This window comes from Capricornis sumatraensis, chromosome 5, assembly GCF_032405125.1.
Source record: "Capricornis sumatraensis isolate serow.1 chromosome 5, serow.2, whole genome shotgun sequence".
Classification (NCBI taxonomy): domain Eukaryota; kingdom Metazoa; phylum Chordata; class Mammalia; order Artiodactyla; family Bovidae; genus Capricornis; species Capricornis sumatraensis.
The window spans coordinates 14,032,912-14,058,349 of record NC_091073.1 but is presented as its reverse complement, the minus strand read 5'-3'; the positions used below and the strand labels follow the sequence as shown (position 1 = coordinate 14,058,349).

The following is a 25,438-nucleotide window of genomic DNA, read 5'->3' as shown; positions in this document are numbered from 1 at the left end:
AAATAAGTCGGAAATAGACGAATACCCTAGGCTATCACTTATATGTGGAATCTAAAAAATAAAACAAACAGATGAATATAACAAAACAGGAACAGACTCAGATACAGAGAACAAATCCGTGGTTACCAGAGGGGAGAGGAACAAGATACAGGGGTAGAGGATAAAAAAACGTACAACTACTGTAAGTAAGACAAGGATGTGTTGCACAGCACAAGGCATATACACAATATTTTATAATAACTTTAAGTGGAGTATAAAAATACTGAATCTCTGATGTACACTTGAAACTAATATTTTAGATCAACTATGTCCATTAATAAAATTTCTTTCAGTTTTTAATGCCTATTTTAGAAAAACCTTTTTCAATTGTTTCTTTATCTTCTTATTCCCTGTACTATCACTTAATTATACAAGAGAAAAACTACAATTCTACATTATAATAAGATTTTAAACCATTGTTTGAAAAAGCAATTCAATAAACAATATCTATTACTAAATGATCCCAAATGAAAAAAAAAAAAGATAGAGAATAAAAAGTGGAATGATTACATTATAGAGTTTAGATCAAACTTCTAAGTGTATAAAATTATGAAAATACTGTTTAGGCTTCATACATATGAAGTATACGATGTCAAATTATTACTACAGAACAAATAACCAGAAGATAGCTCCAGGAGGGCAGGAATTTTCATCAAAATCAAAGGCTACTCTAAGTCTCAAACAGTGCTTATACACAGGTTCTCAATAAACAAACACCTGTTGAGTCAAAAAAAAAAAAAAAGAATTTTTTTCTTTTTTTTTTTTACAAAACAGAGGCACCAATAAGCAATAAATTTAGGTTTATTCCTTAAAAAAAAAAAACTAAACTGATATATCAAGTCCATGGTTACATTACTGTATAATCATACAAGTAAAATTATGCAGCTGACAAAGACAACGTTTTCCCAAAAATTTACTGTGAGAAAACGCTCTCAACATAAAGTCAGGGGAGAAAAGAAGCCAAAATTACATACAGAGTACGACACAAGTTTAAAAATATACACAGAAACGAAGAACCAACAAACTGTCAACAGTAATTACTTACAGGTCATGAAAGTATGGGGAAACAGTGACAGACTTTATTTTCTTGGGCTCCAAAATCACTGCATAACGGAGACTGCAGCCATGAAATTAAAAGATGTTTGCTCCTTGGAAGAAAAGTTATGACAAACCTAGGCAGCATATTAAAAAGCAGAGGCATTACTTTGCCAACAAAGGTCTGTCTAGTCAAGGCTATGGTTTTTCCAGTAGCCATGTAAGGATGTGAGAGTTGGACCATAAAGAAGGCTGAGTGCTGAAGAACTGATGGTTTGGAACTGGGGTGTTGGATAAGACTCCTGAGAATCCTTTGGACTGTAAGAAGATCAAACCAGTCAACCCTAAAGGAAATCAACCCTGAATATTCATTGGAAGGACTGATGCTGAAGCTGAAGCTTCAGTACTTTGGCAATCTGATGCCAACAGCCAACTCATTGGAAAAGACCCTGATGCTGGGGAAGATAGAAGGCAGGAGGAGAAGGGGATGACAGAGGATGAGATGGCTGGATGCCATCACTGACTCCATGGACATGAGTTTGAGCAAACTCTGGGAGCTGGTGATGGACAGGGAAGCCTGGCGTGCTGGATGGGGTCGCAAAGAGTCGGACATGGCTGAGCAACTGAACAGCAACAGCAACAAATGAGAGTATGGGTAATTGTTTCCTTTTTTAAAGATTTTCACTGCCTCCCTCCCTCCCCCAAAGATCTGTAAAGACTATTCATGATTAAAACTTTGGGCCCATATGTTAATATCATTGTTTTTAAATGATATAATACAATTACACATCTACCAAAAATTTCATCCCAAAAGACAGAAATAAGACAGAAGTCCCAGGAACTACAATGTCCTGGACCTGACCTCTTTCATCAGCCTCTCCAGACACCCTCACATCCCACAAGCTGGCTCCTAGCATCGCTGTTCAGATGCTACCTGGTGGCGGTGGAGGTTCAGTCGCTCAGTTGTGTCTGTGACTCTTGCAACCCCAGGGACTGTAGCCCTTCAGGCTCCTCTGTCCATGGGATTCTCCAGGCAAGAATACGGAGTGGGTTGCCATGCCCTCCTCCAGGGGACCTTCCTGACCCAGGGATTGAACCCGGGTCTCCTATACTGCAGGCAGACTCCTTACCACCTGAGCCACCTACTTCTGTTTCATTTCACTGTCACCTCATTTACTGCTAACAGTGAATGGTGAGAAGAACAGCACTATGCCCCAACCTTATCTAGTCTCTGCACAGTATAAAGTTTAATCTCATTAAAAGCAAATACATGAATAGCAGTTCATGTAAAGGAGAATCTCTAAGACAAGATACATCTGTAATGGATGCTATCATGCTCAGCAGCATAAATACATCCCAGACTATCACCTGAGGTTTATTCATTTATAAACCATAAGGAATGGACTATTCCCCTTCATGGATCACAGCTAGCATGGTTATGTTCACGATCCTTCAAGCTAGGCTTCAGCAGTATGCGAAACAGGAACTTCCAGATGTACAAGCTGGGTTTTGAAGAGGCAGAGGAACCAGAGATCAAATTGCCAGCATTTGCTGGGTCATAGAGAAAGCAAGGAGGCTCCAGAAACACATTACTACTTCTGCTTCATGGACTACACTAAAGCCTTTGACTGGGTGGATCACAACAAACTGTGGGAAATTCCTAAAGATATGAGAGTACCAGACCACCTGACCCGCCTCCTGAGAAACCTGCATGCGGGTCAGGAAGCAACAGTCAGAACCGGACACGAACAATGGACTGGTTCCAAATTGGGAGAGGAGTATGTCAAGGCTGTGTACTGTCACTCTGCTTATTTAACTACGCAGAGTACATCACGGGAAATGCCAGAATGGATGAAGAACAAGCTGGAATCAAGGTTGCAGGAAAAATATCACCAACCTCACATATGCAAATACCTCTCTCATGGCAGAAAGTAAAGACGAACTAAAGAGCCTCTTGAGGAGGGTGAAAAAGGGCTTGAAACTCTACATTCAAAAAACTAAGACAACGGCCTCGGCCACGCCACTTCATGACAAATAGCTGGGGGAAAAGTGGAAGCAATGACAGGTATTATTTTCTTGGGCTCCAAGATCACTGTGGATGGTGACTGCAGCCATCAAAGTAAAAGGTGCTTGCACCTTGGAAGAAAAGCTAAGCCAAACCTAGACAGAGTATTAAAAAGCAGAGACATCTGCCGACAGAGGTTTGTCTAGTCAAAGCTATGGTTTTTCCAGTGGTCATGTATGGATGTGAGAGTTGGACCATAAAGAAGGCTGAACACTGAAGAATTGATGCTTTTTGAACTGTGGTGTTGGAGAAGACTCTTGAGAGTCCCTTGGACTGCAAGGAGAGCAAACCAATTAATCTTAAAGGAAATTAGTCCTGAATATTCACTGCAAGGACTGCTGCTAAAGCCAAAGCTCCAATACTTTGGCCACCTGATGCGAAAAGCTGACTCACTGGAAAAGATCTGAATGCTGGGAAAGACTGAGGGCAAAAGTAGAAGGAGGAGACAGAGGATGAGATGGTTAGATGGTCACTGACCAAATGGGCATGAATCTGAGCAAAGTGGGGCTTCCCTGATAGCTCAGTTGGTAAAGAATCTGCCTGCAACGCAGGAGACCTGGGTTCTATTCCTGGGTTGGGAAGATCCCCTGGAGAAGGGAAAGGCTACTCACTCCAGTATTTTAGCCTGGAGAATTCCATGGGTTGTATAGTTCATGGGGTCAGATACTGAGCAACTTTCACTTTCAGGGAGATAACCAAGGAAGGGGAGGCTGGCGTCCTGGCGCCCATGGGGTCACCAAGAGTCAGACACGACTCAGTGACTAAAAAACAACAATGGACTATCAATCTCTCTTATATGCACAGTTTTTGTAGGAAACACCGACTTAAAAAAATAAAAGAACTGCCGTAGCTGGTCACTTCAATGGCCCACCTTGTGAGGTACCCGGTACACAGCAGCAGCTGCAGGGGATGCGTCAGAGCTCATCCGTGATGAAACTGGGTGCACGATAAACACAGAGACACCAGCTGGCTGTTGGTTCTGTTTCCTCTTCCCATCTCATTCCACAACACAGTCACTACTCTCCATGGCCTGAAGGACCATGGGGTTATGATCTCTGCACACCTCTAGGCCCCTGGCACACACTATGCCTCAGAAAACGAGCTCAAGTTAACACAGCACCAGTGTTTGTAACAGTGAGAAAAACTGCAAACAACCCAAATGCTCATTAGTATGAGAATGCTAAATGAGGTAAATTCTTAATAATGGAATAGTATGAGCAATACTGAACAAAAAGAAAATCTCTGACTGCTTATAATATAATTAAGTTCAAAAACAGCAAAACTAATACAATGTTTAAGTAAACATATGTAGTATAGAAAAACAAGGCACTAATAAAGAAAATTCAGAATTGTGATTGCCTGAGGTGGGGAGGGGGTAAGATTAGGATGGGAAAGGTTTCAGAAGTATTTAAATGTGCATATGCCTTAAACTGGGTGATAGGCATAGAGGTAGTTTTTAAAAAAATCATTTTCCTATCCATATATTTTCTGTGTATTCTTTTGTAGGTGAAACATATTTAAGTATTTCTGAGGAATGCAGAATTTCCTGCTGAGGAAACCGGCCAGTGCTCAGAGATCTTACCGCCCAGGACACCCCCGCTGATCCTCCCCCTCTTGATTTGATGAGAAAAGAGGCAGTTGATGAGATTTTTCTCTTGGAATTAGAGAACAAAGAGTTAGAAAAGATGTCTAGAAAGTAACAGGGAGTAGATGAATCTTACTGAAGGATCTTACAATCAGTGCATGATCCAATAATCAAATAAATATCCCTAAATCACTCACAAAGTACATTTATGTATCAACCTACTAGTCATGTTGCAGACTGAAATATTTTTGTTCTCTATCAACAAAGACAGATTTTCCTTCTGACATGAAATCATCCACACATCTTTAGTTGCACACCAAGTAAAGTAGCTGGCATATAAGAGTTCACGATGTATAATCAACTTAGTTTTGCAGAATCACGCAAAGCAGCTTTGTCAAGTGGGACCCAAAATTTATCGCATATTGAGGATCTTTATAAAATAGCGAGTCCTGGCTCGCACCCCAGATTTTCTGATTTGGAGATGGAGTGTGACTTAGGCTTTGAAACTGTTTTAAGCTTTCCAGATGCTTCTGCTACTGCTGCTGCTGCTAAGTCACTTCAGTCGTGTCTGACTCTGTGTGACCCCATAGACGGCAGCCCACCAGGCTCCTCCGTCCCTGTGATTCTCCAGGCAAGAACAGCAAAGTCTGGGAACCACTAGGCTAGATGCTTACTCTATGAACTGATCTGGTTCAGTTCAGTTCAGTCGCTCAGTCGTGTCCGACTCTTTGCGACCCCATGAATCGCAGCACGCCAGGCCTCCCTGTCCATCACCAACTCCCAGAGTCCACCCAAACCCATGTCCATTGAGTCGGTGATGCCATCCAACCATCTCATCTTTTGTCGTCCCCTTCTCCTCCTGCCCTCAATCTTTCCCAGCATCAAGGTCTTTTCAAATGAGTCAGCTCTTTGCATCAGGTGGCCAAAGTAGTGGAGTTTGAGCTTTAGCATCAGTCCTTCCAATGAACGCCCAGGACTGATCTCTTTTAGGATGGACTGGTTGGATCTCCTTGCAGTCCAAGGGACTCTCAAGAGTCTTCAACACCACAGTTCAAAAGCATCAATTCTTTGGCGTTCAGCTTTCCTTATAGTCCAACTCTCACATCCACACGACTACTGGACAAACCATAGCCTTGACTAGACGGACTTTTGTTGGCAAAGTAATGTCTCTGCTTTTTAATATGCTGTCTAGGTTGGTCATAACTTTCCTTCCAAGGAGTAAGCATCTTTTGATTTCATGGCTGCAATCACAATCTGCAGTGATTTTAGAGCCCAGAAAAATAAAGTCTGACACTGTTTCCACTGTTTCCCCATCTATTTCCCATGAAGTGATGGGACTGGATGCCATGATCTTCGTTTTCTGAATGTTGAGCTTTAAGCCAACTTTTTCACTCTCCTCTTTCACTTTCATCAAGAGGCTCTTTAGTTCTTCTTCACTTTCTGCCATAAGGGTGGTGTCATCTGCATATCTGAGGTTACTGATATTTCTCCCGGCAATCTTGATTCCAGCTTGTGCTTCCTCCAGCCCAGCGTTTCTCATGATGTACTCTGCATATAAGTTAAATAAGCAGGGTGACAATATACAACCTTGATGTACTCCTTTTCCTATTTGGAACCAGTCTGTTGCTCCATGATCTAGTTACACTATATAAATAATTTTTCTTTTCCTCTTCTTTTAAGTGTCCATCGTGGAAAACAATTCCACTGAATAGAACAGATCTGGGAATTCATCCTGTAATTTTTTGTCTTGTACAAACTGAGGTACAAGAAGAGGAAGTTGATTTGCAAAGAGAAGGGTGTCAGATATTATGAGAGTGAAATAAGGTATGACAGAATGCACTGATTCCAAATGGCTTTTCAGTTTCACATGAGGCCCAACTATACTTCTGTTAGCTTCCTTTGAAATCTTTCTACCTTTTCAATTACTCTCTTTTTCTCTTCTTCATATAACTGATCAGTTTTGGGGAACAAAGTGCCCTGCTAGAATTAGGGTGCTTACATTTGGCTATTTGGATCAATTAATATTTCATATTAAAACATACACAGTTTACTGCTTCACCTGTACACACACACGCATGCGTGGTTTCACTGCTCCATCTGTGTGTGTACACTTCACTGCTTCACCTGTACACACACACGCGCGTGGTTTCACTGCTCCACCTGTGTGTGTACACTTCACTGCTTCACCTGTACACACACACGCATGCATGGTTTCACTGCTCCACCTGTGTGTGTACACTTCACTGCTTCACCTGTACACACACACGCATGCGTGGTTTCACCGCTCCATCTGTGTGTGTACACTTCACTGCTTCACCTGTACAGCAATAACAGACACTTGCCGCCTGGTGGCAGCATACCAACCTGAACACGGCATATAATATTTTCTGGAAATGAATAACCTCTTCAGAGCTTAAACATGTGACATACACATTCCTTCACAGTTTTTGGCTACTTTTAGGGTAAGCTCCACACTCTGTCAGCTGACTTCTATGATGCCTCATTGTGTGGTCCCAGACTACTTCTCCCATCTAATTCTCTGCTGTACAGTTCAAGCCTCTATGCTCCAGCATGAGAATGATGATATTGACAATGGCTAATACTTCCTGTAAACTTCTCATAATTGGACAATGTTCTAAGAGCTTTATATGTATAAGCTGAATCCTCACAACAACCCCAACGCAGATGGTATCACTGCTCTTATTTTCCAGATGGGAAACAGCAGTACTGAGAGGTTAAGTAACTTGCATACAGTCACTAAGATAAAAAACTGCAGAGCCAAGATTTGATTCCAGACTGTCTGGTCTAGTCCAAGCTCATAGCCACTAGTATTACAATGCTTTTTACAAAAAAAAAAAAAAAGAAAAAAAAACTTTGAAAAAGTAGGTAACATTCACCATGGTTTCCTGATTCACGTTCATTCCCCATCTCACAATAACCTGAATTACTCATACCCCTTTCTGACCAACTATTGCTAGAGGTAAAGGTTACTTTTCAGGTCTTCATCACACTTGGTTTCTCATTTTTTACAAGCGGCCACTCCTTATTGACACGCTTCCCTTAGTTTCACAGACATCACCATCTCCTAGCTTTGTAAATAGTTTGCATCTCAGTGTTCTCTGCGGATACTTCAGTTCAGTTCAGTCGCTCACTCGTGTCCAGCTATTCACAACCCCATGGACTGCAGCACATCAGGCCTCCCTGTCCATCACGAACTCCCAGAGTTGTACTCAAACTCATGTCCATTGAGTCGGTGATGTCATCCAACCATCTCATCCTCTGTCGTTCCCTTCTCCTCCCACCTTCAATCTTTCCCAGCATCAGGGTTTTTTCAAAAGTCAGCTCTTCACATCAGGTGGACTTTCAGCTTCAACATCAGTCCTTCCAGTGAACACCCAGGACTGATCTCCTTTAGGATGGACTGGATGGATCTCCTTGCAGTCCAAGGGACTCTCAAGAGTCTTCTCCAACACCACAGTTCAAAAGCATCAATTCTTCGGCGCTCAGCCTTCTTCACAGTCCAACTCTCACATCCATACATGACCACAGGAAAAACCATAGCCTTGACTAGACGGACCTTTGTTGGCAAAGTAATGTCTCCGGAGGGCCCTTTTCTCTTCACACCCTCTCCAACATTTATTGTTTGTGGATTTTTTATGACCACCATTCTGGCTGGTGTGAGGTGATATCTCACTGTAGTTTGATTTACATTTCTCTGATAATCAGTGACCCTGAACATCTTTTGACGTATCTCTTGGCCATCTGTATGTCTTCTTTGGAGAAAAGTCTATTTAGGTCTTCCACCCATTTGTTGATTGGGTTGTTTGTTTTGGGGCTATTAAGCATCATGAGGGCTTCCACGGTGGCTCAGCTGGTAAAGAATTCACCTGCAACGTGGGAGACTTGAGTTCGACCCCAGGGTTGGGAAGATTCCCTGGAGAAGGGAATGGCTACCCACTCAACTATTCTGGCCTGGAGAACTCCATGGACTATATGGGGTCGCAAAGAGTCAGATACAACTGAGTGACTTTCACTCACTCACTCAAGCATCATGAGCTGTTTGTAAATTCGAGAGACTAATCCCTTGTCAGTCACATCATTTGCAAATATTTTCTCCCAATCTGTGGGGTTTTTTTTGTTTATTTCCTTTACTGTACAAAACCTTTTGAGTTTAAGTAGATCCTATTTATTTCTGTTTGTTTTTATTTCCATTAAATAAGAGCTCTCTTGTTAAAGAGAAGTGCACTGGATAAAAATACCCAGACATCTATTAATATTTTCATTAGGAGAGGAATTTATATAAATTAAAAATTAAGTATCAGTTTGATAAAAATAGATAGTTTTACATTAAAATATACTCAATGTTTTAAGTTATCTTTGAAAGGTTTCTGTAACTTCCAGCCCAAACCTATAAATTCCCAGCAGATATTTTTAGTTATAATTGGTCCCTGTCCCTATTTTCCCTGGGGAAACAGTAAGGCAATATCAACTTGAAAAAGTGAGACCTCTGAGGAATAACGACTGTCTAATCAGAGTCCACAATGAATGATTCTTAGTAAACAAGGAATTTTGTTTACAAATTCTGTGTGCTCAATATCAAGAAGGAAAGAGATTCTTGACCTTATACCCAGTTAGTTGTTCAAAGCTCTGTAACTGGAGAACCTAATTCAATTAACACAATTTATAAATTTAAATCTTTATAGATAAGGATTTTGAATATTAAAGTTCAATATAATTCTTATTAGTAAAAAAATAATTTGGGGGTTTGATAAATGATCTCTTAAAAGAAAAGAACTGACCGCAGGGGCTTTAAGAAATGATTTCTTAAAAGGAAAAAAAAAAAAGTTAGACTCACAGGGAAACTTTTATACCACATAAGAATCTCAGTGAATAGCAAACCACAATAAGAATCATAACCCTGGTGGCAATGGAAAACAAACAGCACACTGTTGATGAACAAAGGGGACAAAGGAATTTCTCATGGTACAAAACAATCTATAGATTTAAATAAACAACCTAGGCAAAATCACTTCTGGAACAATTCTAAGTTTTTGAATAGCACTAAATCCATGGGCAAATCCACCACAGCTTCATGCAACAGACCTAAATGAGCTTTAAGTACCCTAAGCGATATTTGGGTGACCACGGCCACAAAGACTCTACAAGTAAAAGGGGAGTCACTGTGATAACAGAAATGTCTTACGCTAGTGAAACACCTGTACTGGTCTGTTGTGGTCACATATGCAAATGGCAGGGTCTTTTGCTACTAAGGAAGATTAGGTTATTTTCTCCCACGGTGAACAAGGATTGGTAATGATCAAGCCAAAAACCCAACAAGTGCCCCCTGGGCCAACGGCATGCACTTGTTAAACAGCAGCCCATAGAACGAGAGGACTCACTGGCCCACACAGAACTCAGACCTGAGCACCATGCTCTAGTCAAACCAAGAACTGAAAGGAAGGACCAGTTTAAACTTTGGCAGAGAGCAGAAGGCCTAAAAAAAAAAGATGGAAGATAATCCTACTGAAGATGTGCATCTCTCTCTGTCTCTATCACCTGCCCGAGCGCATGTTTCTCACTCTTTTGCCCTCTCAGTATATAAAAACATATATGTAACAGTAATATTATGCAAACGAAGTTGGTAACAGTCCTATTAAAAAATGGGCAAAGGACATGCACAGACACTTCGAAGAAGACAGACAAATGGGCAATAAGCACATGAAAAGAGGTTCAACATTCTTAGTCACTAGGAAATTAAAAAGCAAAAGCAAAATGAGATACTGCTTCCCACCCACTAGAACAGCTGTAATTTTTAAAAACTAGAAAACAATAAGTGTTGGTGAAGATATGGAGAAATCAGAACTCTCATACACTGCTGTTGGGAATGGGTATAGCCACTCTGGAAAAAGTTGGGTGGTTTGTCAAAAACACAGAATTACCATATGATTCAGAAATTCTACTCTTAAAGCTCAACATTTAGAAAACTAAGATCATGGCATCTGGTCCCATCACTTCATGGGAAATAGATGGGGAAACAGTGGAAACAGTGGCTGACCTTATTTTTCTGGGCTCCAAAATCACTGCAGATGGTGACTGCAGCCACGAAATTAAAAGTCGCTTACTCCTTGGAAGGAAAGTTATGACCAACCTAGATAGTATATTGAAAAGCAGAGACATTACTTTGCCAACCAAGGTCCATCTAGTCAAGGTTATGGTTTTTCCAGTGGTCATGTATGGATGTGAGAGTTGGACTGTGAAGAAAGCTGAACGCCTAAGAATTAATGCTTTTGAACTGTGGTGTTGGAGAAGACTCTTGAGAGTCCCTTGGACTGCAAGGAGATCCAATCAGTCCATCCTAAAGGAGATCAGTCCTGGGTGTTCATTGGAAGGACTGATGTTGAAACTGAAACTCTAATACTTTGGCCACCTCATGTGAAGAGCTGACTCACTGGAAAAGTCCCTGATGCTGGGAGGCATTGGGGGCAGGAGGAGAAGTGGACGACAGAGGATGAGATGGCTGGATGGCATCACCGACTCAATGGACATGAGTTTGGGTGAACTCCAGAAGTTGGTGATGGACAGGGAGGCCTGGCGTGCTGCGATTCATGGGGTCACAAAGAGTCGGACACGACTGAGCGACTGAACCGAACTGAGGTATATACCCAAGGGAAATGAAAACTGGTACTCAAATACGAATGTTCACAGGAGCACTATTCACAATAGCCAAAAGGTAGAAACAACTTAAATGCCCATCAATGAATAAACAAACAAAGTGTGGTATGTACCTACAACAGAATATTATTTCGCCATAAAAGAAAATGAAAAACTGACATATAAATACTGACGCACAGTGAAAACATCACACCAAGTGACAAAAGGCGCCAGGGGTCAAATCGTACGGTCACATCTACATGAGGCACCTGGAATAGGTAGACTTGCTGAAACAGAAAGCAGACCGGCAGCCGCTGGAGGCGGGGGAGAAGGGAGTGAAGGGTATCTTCTTACTGGATACAGGGCTTTATTCTGGGACGATAAAAATGTGTTGGAACTAGACGTAAGTTGTAGCTGCACAATGCTGTGTATGTACTAAACGCCTCTGCAGTGTTTTAAGATGGTTAATTTTTACATGACTTCCACCTCAAGTTAAAAAAAAAAAAAGAAAAATAATAGCTTCTTATATCTAGCACCAGAAGAACTCAAAAGCTTTCAATCATTAACACATTTTTTCTTCAAAACACCTGTTGAGAGTCACGGACTGTGACAGGATTTTTCCCGCAGACAATAAGGCACAGAATTCATCATAATTTAAATAAGTGCTTGACAAGTAAAAGTCCATAGTTGCAGCTGTAGGCGTTCAAAAATGTTGGTTGAACAAATAAGCAAATGTCTTTTTTTGTACGACAAACAGCATATAAATACAGAAGCTCCAAATGCACAACAGCCCTTTTATAAGCTTATAATTAAACTTTGAAACATTCTGAAGCTTTCCAAATTAAAGTTTTTAAAGTGATGCTAACAAATGAAATAAGATATCCAATTTCAATTTCAGTAGAACTGAACCGAGATATAAAAAACGTTCCTCATCATTTAACGTTTAACAATTTACCATGAGAACCTTTTCTAGCTTTTGTATTAGAGGAAATTCACTTACAGTTCAACAAGCAGCAGCCTACAACAGATAAATACTTCACAGTCATAGTTTAATTCTTACTACAAACTTCTAATATATAAAAATAAGAGGTGTTTTGTTTAAAAATAATTTTCCCTGTAATCTTGTCATATTCCAGTCACCTGGATAGATCCTATCTTTTTCACTTTCTCTTTTTCATGAGCTTATTCAACTTTCAGTTTCACTAACAGGACACCACAGACCTCCTTTCCGAGTCTCTCTTTGTCGGATCTTGAGGCTCTTTTACCCAATCACTGCTCTATCCCTGTTCCTGCCATGTCCCTGGATTAGCCTTCAAAACCTCTCTTCAATACACACTTCGAGAAACCTGTTCTGCTCATTCTTTCCTCCATATTCTTTCGTTAAAGCTCACAAACTAAAAATCACGTTTTGCTTTTTTCTTCCAACAAATACTAAAGGTCATGAGTTGGTTTTTAAATCGCAGACAATGCACCACTCTTACAGTAAATGTTGAAGGTATCAAACTGCAGTATCTACTTTGAAAGCTAAGCAAGCTATGTCACAGATAAGAATCAAAACTAGAAGGTATAAAAGAAACAGGGATGGAGAACAACGCTCTTAGTGGTGGAGGGGAATGTCTGAAATATGCAAAGAACAATTATACACCATGACTAACTTCGTCTATCAGAGTGGAAATAACAATTGAAGAGTCCTATTATCAATAACCTAATACAAAACTTGCAGAGAGCACTGTCCTTTTTGTATAGAACTAGCACTATTTTTCAAACGGAAAATCCTCATTAAACCTAATTATTACTTACTGAATGCAACAGGCAAAAATTTTTATAATTATTCAACAATGCCAATTATATTAAATGCTGAATAGCTAATAAAAACTTTGGTTTTATAGAATTCTGCCAGTAGAATGTTAAAAAGTATACATTCTGTGAATATGCAGAAGTAATTTTATACTAAATATACAACTGTCCTCTAATTCTGTTTGCTAATATTACAACACTTTCTTTTTCCATAAAATTGTAGATAATTTTACTTGGAAAAAACTGAAGTCACTTCAAGTGGAGTTAGAAGTCTGGATCAACACAAGGACGGCCTGTGTAGCGCTGTCCTTGTCAGCTCCTTGCAACGAGGTTAGCCTGGTTCTGAAAATATTTACTTAATGCAGTAATGTCTCACGTCTCCACAGGTCATGCATCTTACTACCTCAGTACTGAGGAAGTAATTGAGGACCCAACAGCAAATGAAAAAACCAACAAGGAGCAGAGGAACGAAATAGTCATAAAGCGCATTCACAAGGCTCCATCAGTGCTTGGTTGTTACAAACCATCCCCTCAAGCTACTCACAGGAAATCTAAAACAGCAAATTAGGGGAGGAGGCAGGTGAGATGGAGATAGGCATGTTCATGGCAATGAGAATAGAGAAAACGCGTAAGATCTACAAAACCAGAAAGGAGATATATAAATGTCTAATAATAGAGAATCCCGACTACAGAATGGAAACAGCACTGGAGTAAGAACTGTAGTTCCAGAACTACACTGATGCCAGGGCCCTTGGGAAGCCTAGTTACCCTGGGGCTCATCGTCCTGTTCTGTATAATGATCGAACAATATAACATTCTCTTCAACATACTATATTTGATAAGCTTTTATTGTTTTCAAAAATGGCATGTAAACATTTTTACTGGTCATAAAGGAAATATACTGCAGAGAATCTGGAAAATACTAGGAGTGTAAAGGAAATTAAAACTGCCTATAACCCACCACCCAGAGATAACCATCATTTATATCTTGGTGTATTTTTTTTCAGGTGTCTTCATATATAAAAATTGTACATATACTTTTTTTGGTAACATTTTTACCAATCTGGTGTTATCTGGGGGCATTTTCCCAAATCAGAATGTTTCTGCAGAATTATATTGATGGCTACATATATGGCAATTTGGGCTTCCCTGGTGGCTCAAACGGTAAAGAATCCACCTGCAATGTGGGAGACCTGGGTTTGATCCCTGGGTTGGGAAGATCACCTGGAGAAGGGCATGACAACCCACTCCAGTATTATTGCCTGGAGAATCCCATGGACAGAGGAGCCTGGTGGGCTACAGTCCGTGAGGTTGCAAAGAGTCGGACACGACTGAGCAACTAAGCACAGCACACATACCAAATTTATTCTTCTATCATTGTGAATTTTGGTTGGTATAACACATTTTATAAAGTATACTATACTGAATTCACAACAGGTCATTTAAAAAATGATCATTTATAGATACAGAAAGGAAGTAAGTTTTTCAATGAATAGTTTACCAAACACCAAGAAGAAAATTGACAAGTTGTGGACTGTAAAACTAAATTAGCAAATACAGTATTTAAATTCAATGAACAAACAAGACATTTAGAGAACCAAGTATCTGAATAAAGTTTTAGAAATGGTTCTTTTAAGTGATCTCTAATGCCAGCAATGAGACTTCCAATGACAAGAATTCTGAATTACTGTTATTAAATTACAATATGCTAGTCAAGCAGCACACATTAACAGCTCAGTCACTCTGCTCATTCATTCACTAAGCAAATATTTACTGCATACTTACTATTTGATAGGTGTCAGGCTAGACTGCATTAAATATCAATATCAAGAACCTTCTTTGTAAAATAGTCTTAAAAATGAGGCAGCAACATTTAACACATTTTAACAAATGACACAATTCGCCACAAATCCTATAATACCACCTCCCTCACTGTACTTAGTACCCAGTCTCTGTCCTGCTAAACTTTGAGCCACTTCAGAAAACACAGTCACCATCTCTGTATTTACAGCGCTTGGTGTAAAACAGGAGTTTGACACAGGTTTGCGTAACAACCCTACACTCACAACCCAAAGTTAAGTCCTAATATAAAAGCATACATTTATACAAAAGAAGTAATGTATACACTATTTTCAATGTCCATGTTCTTACTGTCCATGTTCCTATCAGTCTTCGTAGCCTTAATGGCTGAAAAATATTCTATCATGCTTAAATAATATAGTTTAGAAAGTGATTCTCCTAACATTGTCTTTGAAGGTTGCCCAGTGTTTTTATATTTTGGTGCCAATGCTCCAGCAAACACATATTGCCTTACATGTCTTGAATTCTTTTCTGACTAGAAAAATTGAGCTCAATTCTAGAAGATAATCTTCCACAATGAAAGTGAATGTTAAAAGGATAAGATTTTTATACCATAGGCAGAATTTTGAAAGACAAAACACACACATACACACAAAGAAACTAGAATTCTTTTTTTGCCAAACCAAAGCAATTTAAATAAGTCCTCTGTTATGAGAGGTGTTGTCCAAAGTAAACTATGTTTTTTGGACGGCTTCATATATATTTAGGAGAGATACTTCAGGAGGCAGATAGTAAAAATACTGAGGTAACAAGCAAACAAACAAAACGTCTAACTACAACGTCAATGCTTCTGGAAGGAGGTGCACACTTTTCCTCCACTTTCTTGGATTCAGAGATTGTGCTCAGATCCTCAAGACTGCAGAAATGTAAGCAACGTGAGATCTTAAAGATGCCTTGATTTCCTTTCCCTGTGTATAGACCCTAATAACAATCTACCTGATACAAACACTTAAGGTTTGACCTTAGATAATACAGAGATAGTTTATACATTTATATTAAATTAAGAAACTTAGGTTCAGCATCTACAATTGTATCTCTGCAGTGTGGTTCTTCAGTGATTACTGAAATCAGACCCAGTCTCGTTTTGCTTATTTGGAGGGAGGAGACAGAGAGGAAAAGAAACAGTTAAACTATTTATAATTTAATTGAGATGCAAGTATGACTGTGAACAATCATCTCTAATAAAACAATATACAGTAAACTGTAATTTCATCATAGGGAGGAAGGGGTCCTTTTGGCCAGTCCTTTTGGCCAGTCAAAAAATATGCTCAAGCAAGTAATTTTAAATTCTACTTCTTTTAATAGTATTAATATTTAATATTAATATTCTATTTCTATTTAATTTATATTTCATCTATGTCAAATTGTTCATGAAACCCAGTGAATAATAAAACCTTTTCCATTGTTTCCTTTACAGTCTTTTTCATACACACATACAAGATAGGGACTCGACAAGAAAGCAAGAATTCTATAGGTGATGCTAGGAATATGGACTCTTTCGTCCCCATAAGTTCCATTCACAGACTGCGGTAACATTCCACACAATACAGGGCGCATGCCGTGACAAAGACCTCCAAACACAAACATACAAAGCCATGCTTCTAAAAACGCCCCTACAGCGAAGTTCACAGCTGGCACTTGTGGCACACTCAAGCCACGACTAAGGCAGCTGTCACAGGCCAATCACACACTCAAGAGTGCCAGCGTGCCACCTAAGAAAGCCAAGCCGATGATGAGCGTACAAATCCCCACCCGAATAAAGAAGAGCCCCAAATCCCCACCCTGAAAAGCACAATGTCTGCACAACCCAGAAAACTCCCTCAAAACAAGTCAAGGGTTGGAGATTCAGAAGCAAGCTGTATCAGCTTATACAGTAAAAAGGAGAGGTTTTATTTGGGCATTCACGAGAAAGGAGCCACACCACCCAGTCATCACGGAAATAACCGCTAGGTAGTGTCTCATCAGGCTTTTTCAACTAGAAAAGGGAGACGAGGGCAAGGCGACGGCAGACGCCGCCGCACCTCCGTCCCAGGCAGCGCGCCGGGGCTGCCAAGCTGAGGCCTCCGCCTCGCAGGACCCCTCCCAGCCCTCCCCGGCCACCGCCTCCCAGCGCAGGCCGGGCGGCCTCCGGCTCTCTCACCTTGGCTTTGCCAGCCTCCAGCTTCTTCTGTCTCTCTTCGTCCTCCATAGCTTCTGCGGGGAAGGCTGGGGGAACACAGGCAGGGGGGTCGGGGACGGGAAGGCAAGGTCGGTTCCAACGGGGGTGGGACCGCAAGCTCCGCGGCGCAGGGCCGGGCCGGGCGCTCGCCCCTCCCGGAGCGGGACCAGTCTGCGCGCTCACTGGCTGACCGTCCTCAGCCGCACGGGCCGCGTCGTCACCACCGCCGCCATCTTCGTCTCCACGTAAACACACGGCGGGGCGGGAGGGGGGAGCACGTCGTCTGCGCAGCCGCCGCGAGTCCCGCCGCGCCGGGCAGGTGCGCCGGAGGCCCCGCCCCGCCCCGCCGCGGCCTCGGCCCGCCCGTCGCGGCCCCGCCCCGCCCGCCGCCACCGCGGCGACCCCGTGCCGGCCTCCCGTCCGCGGCGCCCACTGGCGGAAACCCGGCTCTCGGGGGAGCACACTTTCCCTGGGGCGCATGCCGCTCCGCGGGTGGAGGCCTGGCTGAGGAGGTGGGAGAGAGGGCGCTGTGTCAGGGGCGCCGGTCGGACCCCCACCGTCGTCCAAGGGACTCAGTGGTCGTTTTTAGAACATTTGAGATTTTTCAAGTTTCAGAGCAAAGGAGAAAGTACAGGTGCCTAACGCTGAAATTGGTGAACGCTGAAAAGCCCCAAAGGAAAAGACGGGGGCGAAGAAGGGATTGGGTTGGGGAAGTGATCCGCTGGATGACGATTTTTCAGCCTAGATTGACTGGTCAACCCGGAGGACTGGCAGGGCGGCCAGTAGCCTTCACTCCTTCCTGAGACGAAAGTGCCTCCCTTTTTCCTCACATGAGGCTGCCCAATCGCCTGTTCATCTTCAAGGCCCACCTCACTCGCCGCCCTGAATAGCTTTTCTGATCTCTTTGTTTCCTCCTGTCTTAACTTAATCCCCTCCCACGAGCTTCCCCTTAGCTATGGTGCCCTGAAAGGATCTAGGCTTTGCAACCTGGGTTGAGGACAAAGCCAGTATAGACTTTTTCACTTAAATGACCTTGAACAAGTTACCTAGCCTCCTCTAGCTTACCTGGAAGTTTTGGAAGGCTTGTTAACATATGTGAGTTAACGTATGTGACTCCCCCTGGCATATCAAAATATCCTTAATGTCAGTTCTCTTCTCCCTGTATTTCCTTTATGTACTCTGTGTTTTAATAACAACTTGTGCCCTTCTTAATTGGAGAAGGAAATGGCAGCCCACACGAGTATTCTTGCCTAGAGAATCCTGTGGATAGAGGAGCTTGGTGGGCTGCTGTCCACAGGGTTGCAAAGAGTCGGACACGACTGTAGCGACTTAGCATGCATGCATGCATTGGAGAAGGAAATGGCAACCCACTCCAGTGTTCTTCCCTGGAGAAGCCCAGGGACGAGGGAGCCTGGTGGGCTGCCGTCTATGGGGTCGCACAGAGTCGGACACGACTGTAGCGACTTAGCATGCATGCATGCATTGGAGAAGGAAATGGCAACCCACTCCAGTGTTCTTCCCTGGAGAAGCCCAGGGACGAGGGAGCCTGGTGGGCTGCCGTCTATGGGGTCGCACAGAGTCGGACACGACTGTAGCGACTTAGCATGCATGCATGCATTGGAGAAGGAAATGGCAACCCACTCCAGTGTTCTTCCCTGGAGAAGCCCAGGGACGAGGGAGCCTGGTGGGCTGCCGTCTATGGGGTCGCACAGAGTCGGACACGACTGAAGCGACTTGGCAGCAGCAGCAGCCCTTCTTACTTCACCTCCTACTCCCAACTCCTTAATGGCAAAGATTGTCTTGCTCACCTTGGCATTACTAAAAAGACCAGGGGAATGCTTTGCACTCAATAAACACTTGTTGGATTGAATTGAGCCATTTTAATAAATTTAGCATGACTCTCCTTCCCTTATTTTCATATCTTCCCTCATTATTTCCTTTTTCTTCCCCATCATCTTACCTTCAAATCTATTCCTGGGATGAACTAACTACACTTTTTAATTTCTCTAGTTGATCATGTTTCTCCTTTGTTTTGGGTTAGGTTGGACTGAAAAACTAGTATGTGTGAACTGGAATAAGCTATGCGTTAAATCATACAAGTGGTGTTGAGTGAAATTTGGGTTAAAAAAAGGAAAAAGAAGAAAAGCAAAGATTTTAAATCTACCACAAATGGAAGACCAGTTTTGAATAGTCCCGATTTAGACATTCTTAGGAGAAGGCAATGGCACCCCACTCCAGTACTCTTGCCTGGAAAATCCCATGGGCGGAGGAGCCTGGTAGGCTGCAGTCCATGGGGTCGCTAAGAGTCAGACACGACTGAGCGACTTCACTTTCACTTTTCACTGTTATGCATTGGAGAAGGAAATGGCAACCCACTCCAGTGTTCTTGCCTGGAGAATCCCAGGGACAGGGGAGCCTGGTGGGGTGCCGTCTATGGGGTCACACAGAGTCGGACACGACTGAAGTGACTTAGCACCAGCAGCAGACATTCTTAGATTTAAGACAAAGACTTTTTGTTCTCAGACCCCGTAATGCATACGTAATTGTGGCAGCTTGTAACACCCAAGTATATATTGTCCTGTTTTCCTAACCTGAATTGAGAAGTGGATGAGATTAAGCATTTTATCATGGGAATAAATAATTCAAATAATAAAAGATAATTTATTGTCACCCACCAAGCTGAGAGTAAAACTAGGACTGGAACTAAGTGTTCTAATAGTGCAGTGATTTAAATACTGCCTGGACAGAGGGCTTGTGTTTGTCGGTTCTGATTGTCTAGGAGGAGGAAGCCCTATAATATCTGACAAGATGTCTGTTCCTGCTTGTTAATAGATGCTGCTTTTCAATAACTAAGGAATTCACTTGTTTGTTCCACTATGTGCTGAAAACATTAAAGAAATATTTGTTCCAGTATGCGCTGAAAATGTTCAAGAATCTTTTAAAGGAATAAGATCATTTCAGTGTTTCCTGTTACTAAGACCAGCCAATCATACATGTTCGTCTTATATTAATATATAATGGGTGCTCAATAAAGGTTGAAAGTTGCATGTTGATTTCTGTTAGAAGGGCAAATATGTGGCACCAGTGCTCAAACACCTCCTTCTGGCAACTATTCAAGTCCTATCATTCATTCACATCATATCCTGACAAGATATCTGAGCAAAGAATTGCAAGAAATGAGAGAGTGAGCCGTGGAGATAGGTGAGGATATTGCAAGTCTAAAGATCCTGAAGCTAGATCATGACTGTCTTGATAAAAGTGGGAGGCAAGGGTAGCTAGAGTAGAGTGAGCAAGGAGGAAAACAGTAGGAGATGAGATCAGAGAAGTAACAGGAGGCCAGATCCTGTAGAGTTCTGAAGGTCCTTAAGGATTGGCTTTTACACTAAGTGAGCCTGGGAGCCATTGGAGAATTTTGAGCAGATAGGTGAAATGTTCTGGATTATGTTATTAAAGGACATCTGGCTAAGAGCAGACCGGACTATGGGGGATCATTTTGGATGGTATTGGAATAATCTAGACAACAGATAACTAGGAGTTCGGACAATGGTAGTGGTAGTGAATTAGACTCTGGGTATATCTTAAACATGGAACTAAGAGTGCCACAGGAGTTGTAGATTGCATATGAAAGTTGAGATAAAAAGAGGAGTCAAAGTTGACTCTAATGTTTTTGTCCTGAGCAACTGAAATGATGGAGTTGCCAATAACTGAACTGGGGAAGAGTAAACTTGGAGGAGACCACGAGTTCAGTTTTGAACTTGATAAATTAGAGACATATATTAGGTATTTGAGGAGTAATGTCAAGTATAGCTCTGGTTATCTGAGTCAGGAGTTGAAGAGAGGTTCATGCAAGAAATACAGATTTGAAAATAATCAGCATGTAGGTGGCATTTTAAGGTGAGGGCTGGATGAGATCATCTGGGGCCATGGTGTCCAACACAATAGCCATTAGCCACATGTGACTACTGAACATATGAAACATGGCTTGTCTGAACTAAGATATGCTATAAGTGTAACACATTTTAAAAAATTTTTTAATTTTTTAATTTCAATTTATTTATTTTAATTGGAGGCTAATTCAGTTCAGTTCAGTTCAGTTGCTCAGTCATGTCTGGCTCTTAACACATTGATTTTAAAGACAAAAGAATTTAAAATATTTCATTGAATATTCTCCATCATGGAGAATTAACTTAAATGCTGTGCTGTGCTTAGTCCCTCAGTCATGTCCAACTCTTTGTGACCCCATGGACTGTAGCCCACCAGGCTTCTCTGTCCACGGGGATTCTCCAGGCAAGAATGCTGGAGTGGGTTGCATGCCCTCCTCCATGGGATCTTCCCAACCCAGGGATTGAATGAACCCAGGGATCAAACCCAGGTTTCCCACATAGCAGGCGGATTGTTTACCGTGTGAGCCACCAGGGAAGCCCTTTCCTTACATAGTTATCACTGAATGTCCTTTGGACAAAGCCCCTCTTTCTAAATTAAAAATAATACTGAAAAGCTTCCTTAGTCAAGGCCAAGTATTGAAATTGAAAGTTAAGATTAATCCGCCAATTACAGGGTCGCAAAGCGTCAGACATGACTTAGTGACTGAACAACAAATGAGATATTAAATTATTTATTTTTCTTTTTCTTTCAGGAAGCATTTTATTGTTGCTCCAAGTGTAAGAATTTTCACTGACAGAAAATCAACACCTTTAGATAACCTCCCATATAACTCTGCTCAGCTTTTGATTCTTGGGTTTTGTAATCATATCAACCTATTTCCAAAAGATTGCTCTGCTACTGCTGCTAAGTTGCTTCAGTCGTGTCTGACTCTGTGTGATCCCATAGATGGAAGCCAACCAGGCTCCCCCATCCCTGGGATTCTCCAGGCAGAGTACTGGAGTGGGTTGCCATTTCCTTCTCCAATGTGTGAAAGTGAAGTCGCTCAGCCATGTCCGACTCTTAGCAACCTCATGGACTGGGCCTACCAGGCTCCTCCGCCCATGGGATTTTCCAGGCTAGAGTACTGGAGCGGGGTGCCATTGCCTTCTCCAAAAGATTGCTCTAATTGTAGCCAAACCATATTTGGAGAAGTTTTCTCCATGCTTCCCCCTGCTGCTGCCACTGTGGCTAAGTCACTTCAGTCGTGTCCGACTCTTTGTGACCCCATGGACTGTAGCCCACCAGCCTCATCAGTCCATGGAATTCTCCAGGCAAGAATACTGGAGTGGGTTGCCATATCCTACTCCAGGGGATCTTCCCGACCCAAGAATTGAACCCACAGCTGCTGCTGCTCCTGTATTAGCAGGTGGGTTTCTTTACCACTAGCACCACCTGGGAAGCCCATCCTTCCCCCACCTCAACCAGTAGATTATAATTGCCATTTCACGTTATTCGATCTTTCACAAATCGGTCAGATACAACCTATCTGCCATCTCATTTAGAAGCCAGTATCTATCAACAGACCTTGACTTCACAAAACCTGCAGCAGCAATTGAAGCAATTCCTTACATTCTGTATTTTTTTTTAATGGTTTTTCTCTCTTATATTGTCTTGGACAAAATATACCTCCTAAATTCAGGAGGAGAAACATTACAGTTTGTTTTTAACCATTTCTCTTATGGATTCAATAATTTTTCTTTAGCCCTTTCTCATAAGTTCTATCTGAAATACATTTGGTCATTCTAGTTGCCATTCCATGGATCTTTGCAAAGTCCTATATAATTCATTTAAGTTAACCAAGTGATTTTCATTAAATATTTGAACTATGTGTTTCACCATAGCGCAATTGTCTTTGGTTTTCCTATGTGCTTAATTCCTATTTGTGTGTCACACATACTTTAATAAAATACCACATGATTGATGTATTTTGAATTTCAACCCTATTCTTTAAAGCACCTCGCCCACTGGTGAATTCTGTATTTTGTTGTATAAGCCATTTAAAAATGAGTCAGATTTAAAATGAGTCAGTAATGCCTCATCAGTAATTCCTTACAAACAGGTATACATCTTTTTCATTTTTCAAAAGCAGTTCTTGTAAAACAGAAACACCACGGATTTTACTGATTACTCCCTTGAATTTTTCCAAACCTAATACAAAATACTGAGTATCCAGATACATGATCCTATGGTAATAAAATGTTATCTTAAAAATGTTGTCTCAAAATTATTCAGAGAAAGCTTTCATCTATGACTGTCTTCACAGCTTTGCTTCCCTAATTAGAAGACATTCACCTACCATTTCCACTGAGTATGCTTCACCATCACTTGCCATGCAAACTGCCCAAAACTATGCCCAAGAATCTTCCATCTAGAAGTAACACTTCCAAGCATCTCTACTTCAGTTAATGACCTTCTTCTTCTAGTCTCCTCAACTTGAGACCTTGGAGACATTTTGAATGCCTCTTTACCTCATCCATCGTATCTATCAGGAACATGCCGCGTTGTACTTTCTTCCCCAGGGCATCTTGATTCCTTCCCAGTTGTTCTTTTTCTACTGCCCACATGATCGATTATAGCCCTGTTATCTTACATTTTGAATATTTCAGAAGATCCAATTTGGTATACCACATTCATTCCTCTCCGTTACCTTCTTGTCCTTATGAGTCTGTCAAAGTAGCCTTCTAAAACACAACTATCACTGTCACTCCATTATAAAATGACTTCCTACTGCACAATAAAAGGACCTTCAGATTCCTAAACCTGCCACTCAAGGCCCTGCCTAATCTGCCCTAGCTTGACCCCGTAGTCCTAACCCCAGCTCCTCGCCCTTCCCATCTCCCCACCCAGGTGCTCGCTGGGCTCCCCGTGAAGCAATTGCTAAATGACACTTGCACAATGCCAGAAATCCATATACAATTTCAGAGTCATCACAAGACAGGTATTTCTGGGACATACAATTGAACTTATTTTGCAAATGCAACTAGTATCCTTTGTAAGTAGGGTTAAGCTGAAGAAAAAGGAGACATTAAACCCTGCCGGGGTCCAGCCCCAGTGGATCCAGGGAATTCAACGGGTGGATGGAGTCGGCGAGGAAAGTTTATTTATTTATTAATATAGAAATATAAGGTTAGATTAGGAAGAAATAGTAGAGGAGGAAAATTAAGTGGAGAGAGGGCTGAATAACTTGGATTACGTGGAAGAACAATAAAATTCCAGACAAGGAATTTGCACCATCTACATTGGGCCTACCTGTGCTCGCTTGAATATCTAAGGGTGCCTCGCCTTAGGCTCCCTTTCACACGGGTCTTAACAGCCAGGGCAAGTAAGTAGACTTGGCGGGCCTCCGCGCCCCAGGTGGAGATTCAGCCTGAAATTAAAGTAAAGAGGAAAAAGAGACACGGGGGAAACCAGTCCAGCGACTGGCTCCATCCTCTATTGTTCAGAAGGCCTTTTATACTTTGGATAAAACATGGAGATCAATGGGTAACACAAAGTTATGCAGCGTTAGCAGCCCAGACTCTTATCAAAAACCAGGCTTTTCTCTCTGCATACCTAATTGTATACACAAGTCTTAGGTGATTTACATCATCTTCTGGCCAAAAAGGCCGATTAACATTTTACAGCCTTTTTACTGATAAGGGTTTGTCAACCAGAAGACTTATTTGTGTTGATCTTCAAAAAGTCTGGTGCCATTCTCAGAAGGCACTAAAGTTACATTCTTACATAGCAAGGACACAAGAGGAGTGCAGTGATATATAACAAAGAGAAAAGTAATTAACTCAAAAGTCTAGTGTTGCTAACATCAAAACTATTATATATCTTTTTCCATATCCCGTTTACATTGATTAACATCCTCCCAGGTGCCTAAAAGATAAAGAAAATGGAAGCCTAGCAGCAGTCATTGAGTCAACAGTGAAAACCCTCTACCAATATAATTTTTAACTCTTTAGAAAAGGCTCTGTATCTTTAAGATGCTTTTAAGCTTTGTGCCTCTCGAAGTTGGGGGGCTGTAAGCAATTCACAAGCTGTAAGAGGTCCAGGGGAACCTGTTAGGCAAGCTAGAGAATTATCAGAGGGGGTTTAACTGAAACATCCCTTTCAAATGCAGAAGGCTAAAGCCCTGATTTGACTTTTTCCAGAGAATATTAGAAGAGTGGAAAAGCAGGCAGATTCTTATTTTTGGGGGGTGGATGCTCAGGAAATTCCAGGGGGAACACCTGAGGTCTGATTAGCCTTGCCATCAGAGCTCTGCCACATGACCTTGTCACGGGTGGAATTCATGCTGGCTCCTGGCAAAACCCTAAAAAAAAAGTATTATTTTTAC

At 41.7% G+C, this 25,438-nt stretch overlaps 1 protein-coding gene across 1 annotated transcript in view; it reads right to left on the bottom strand.

Moving 5' to 3' along the window:
- The window catches only part of AKAP9 (A-kinase anchoring protein 9), a 174,369-nt gene extending 157,149 nt beyond the window's left edge, over positions 1-17,220 (bottom strand). The window contains exon 1 of the mRNA XM_068972558.1: positions 17,173-17,220. Coding sequence (XP_068828659.1) covers positions 17,173-17,220 — 48 coding nt within the window. The remainder of the gene's footprint in view (positions 1-17,172) is intronic.
- Positions 17,221-25,438: the final 8,218 nt, after the last annotated feature.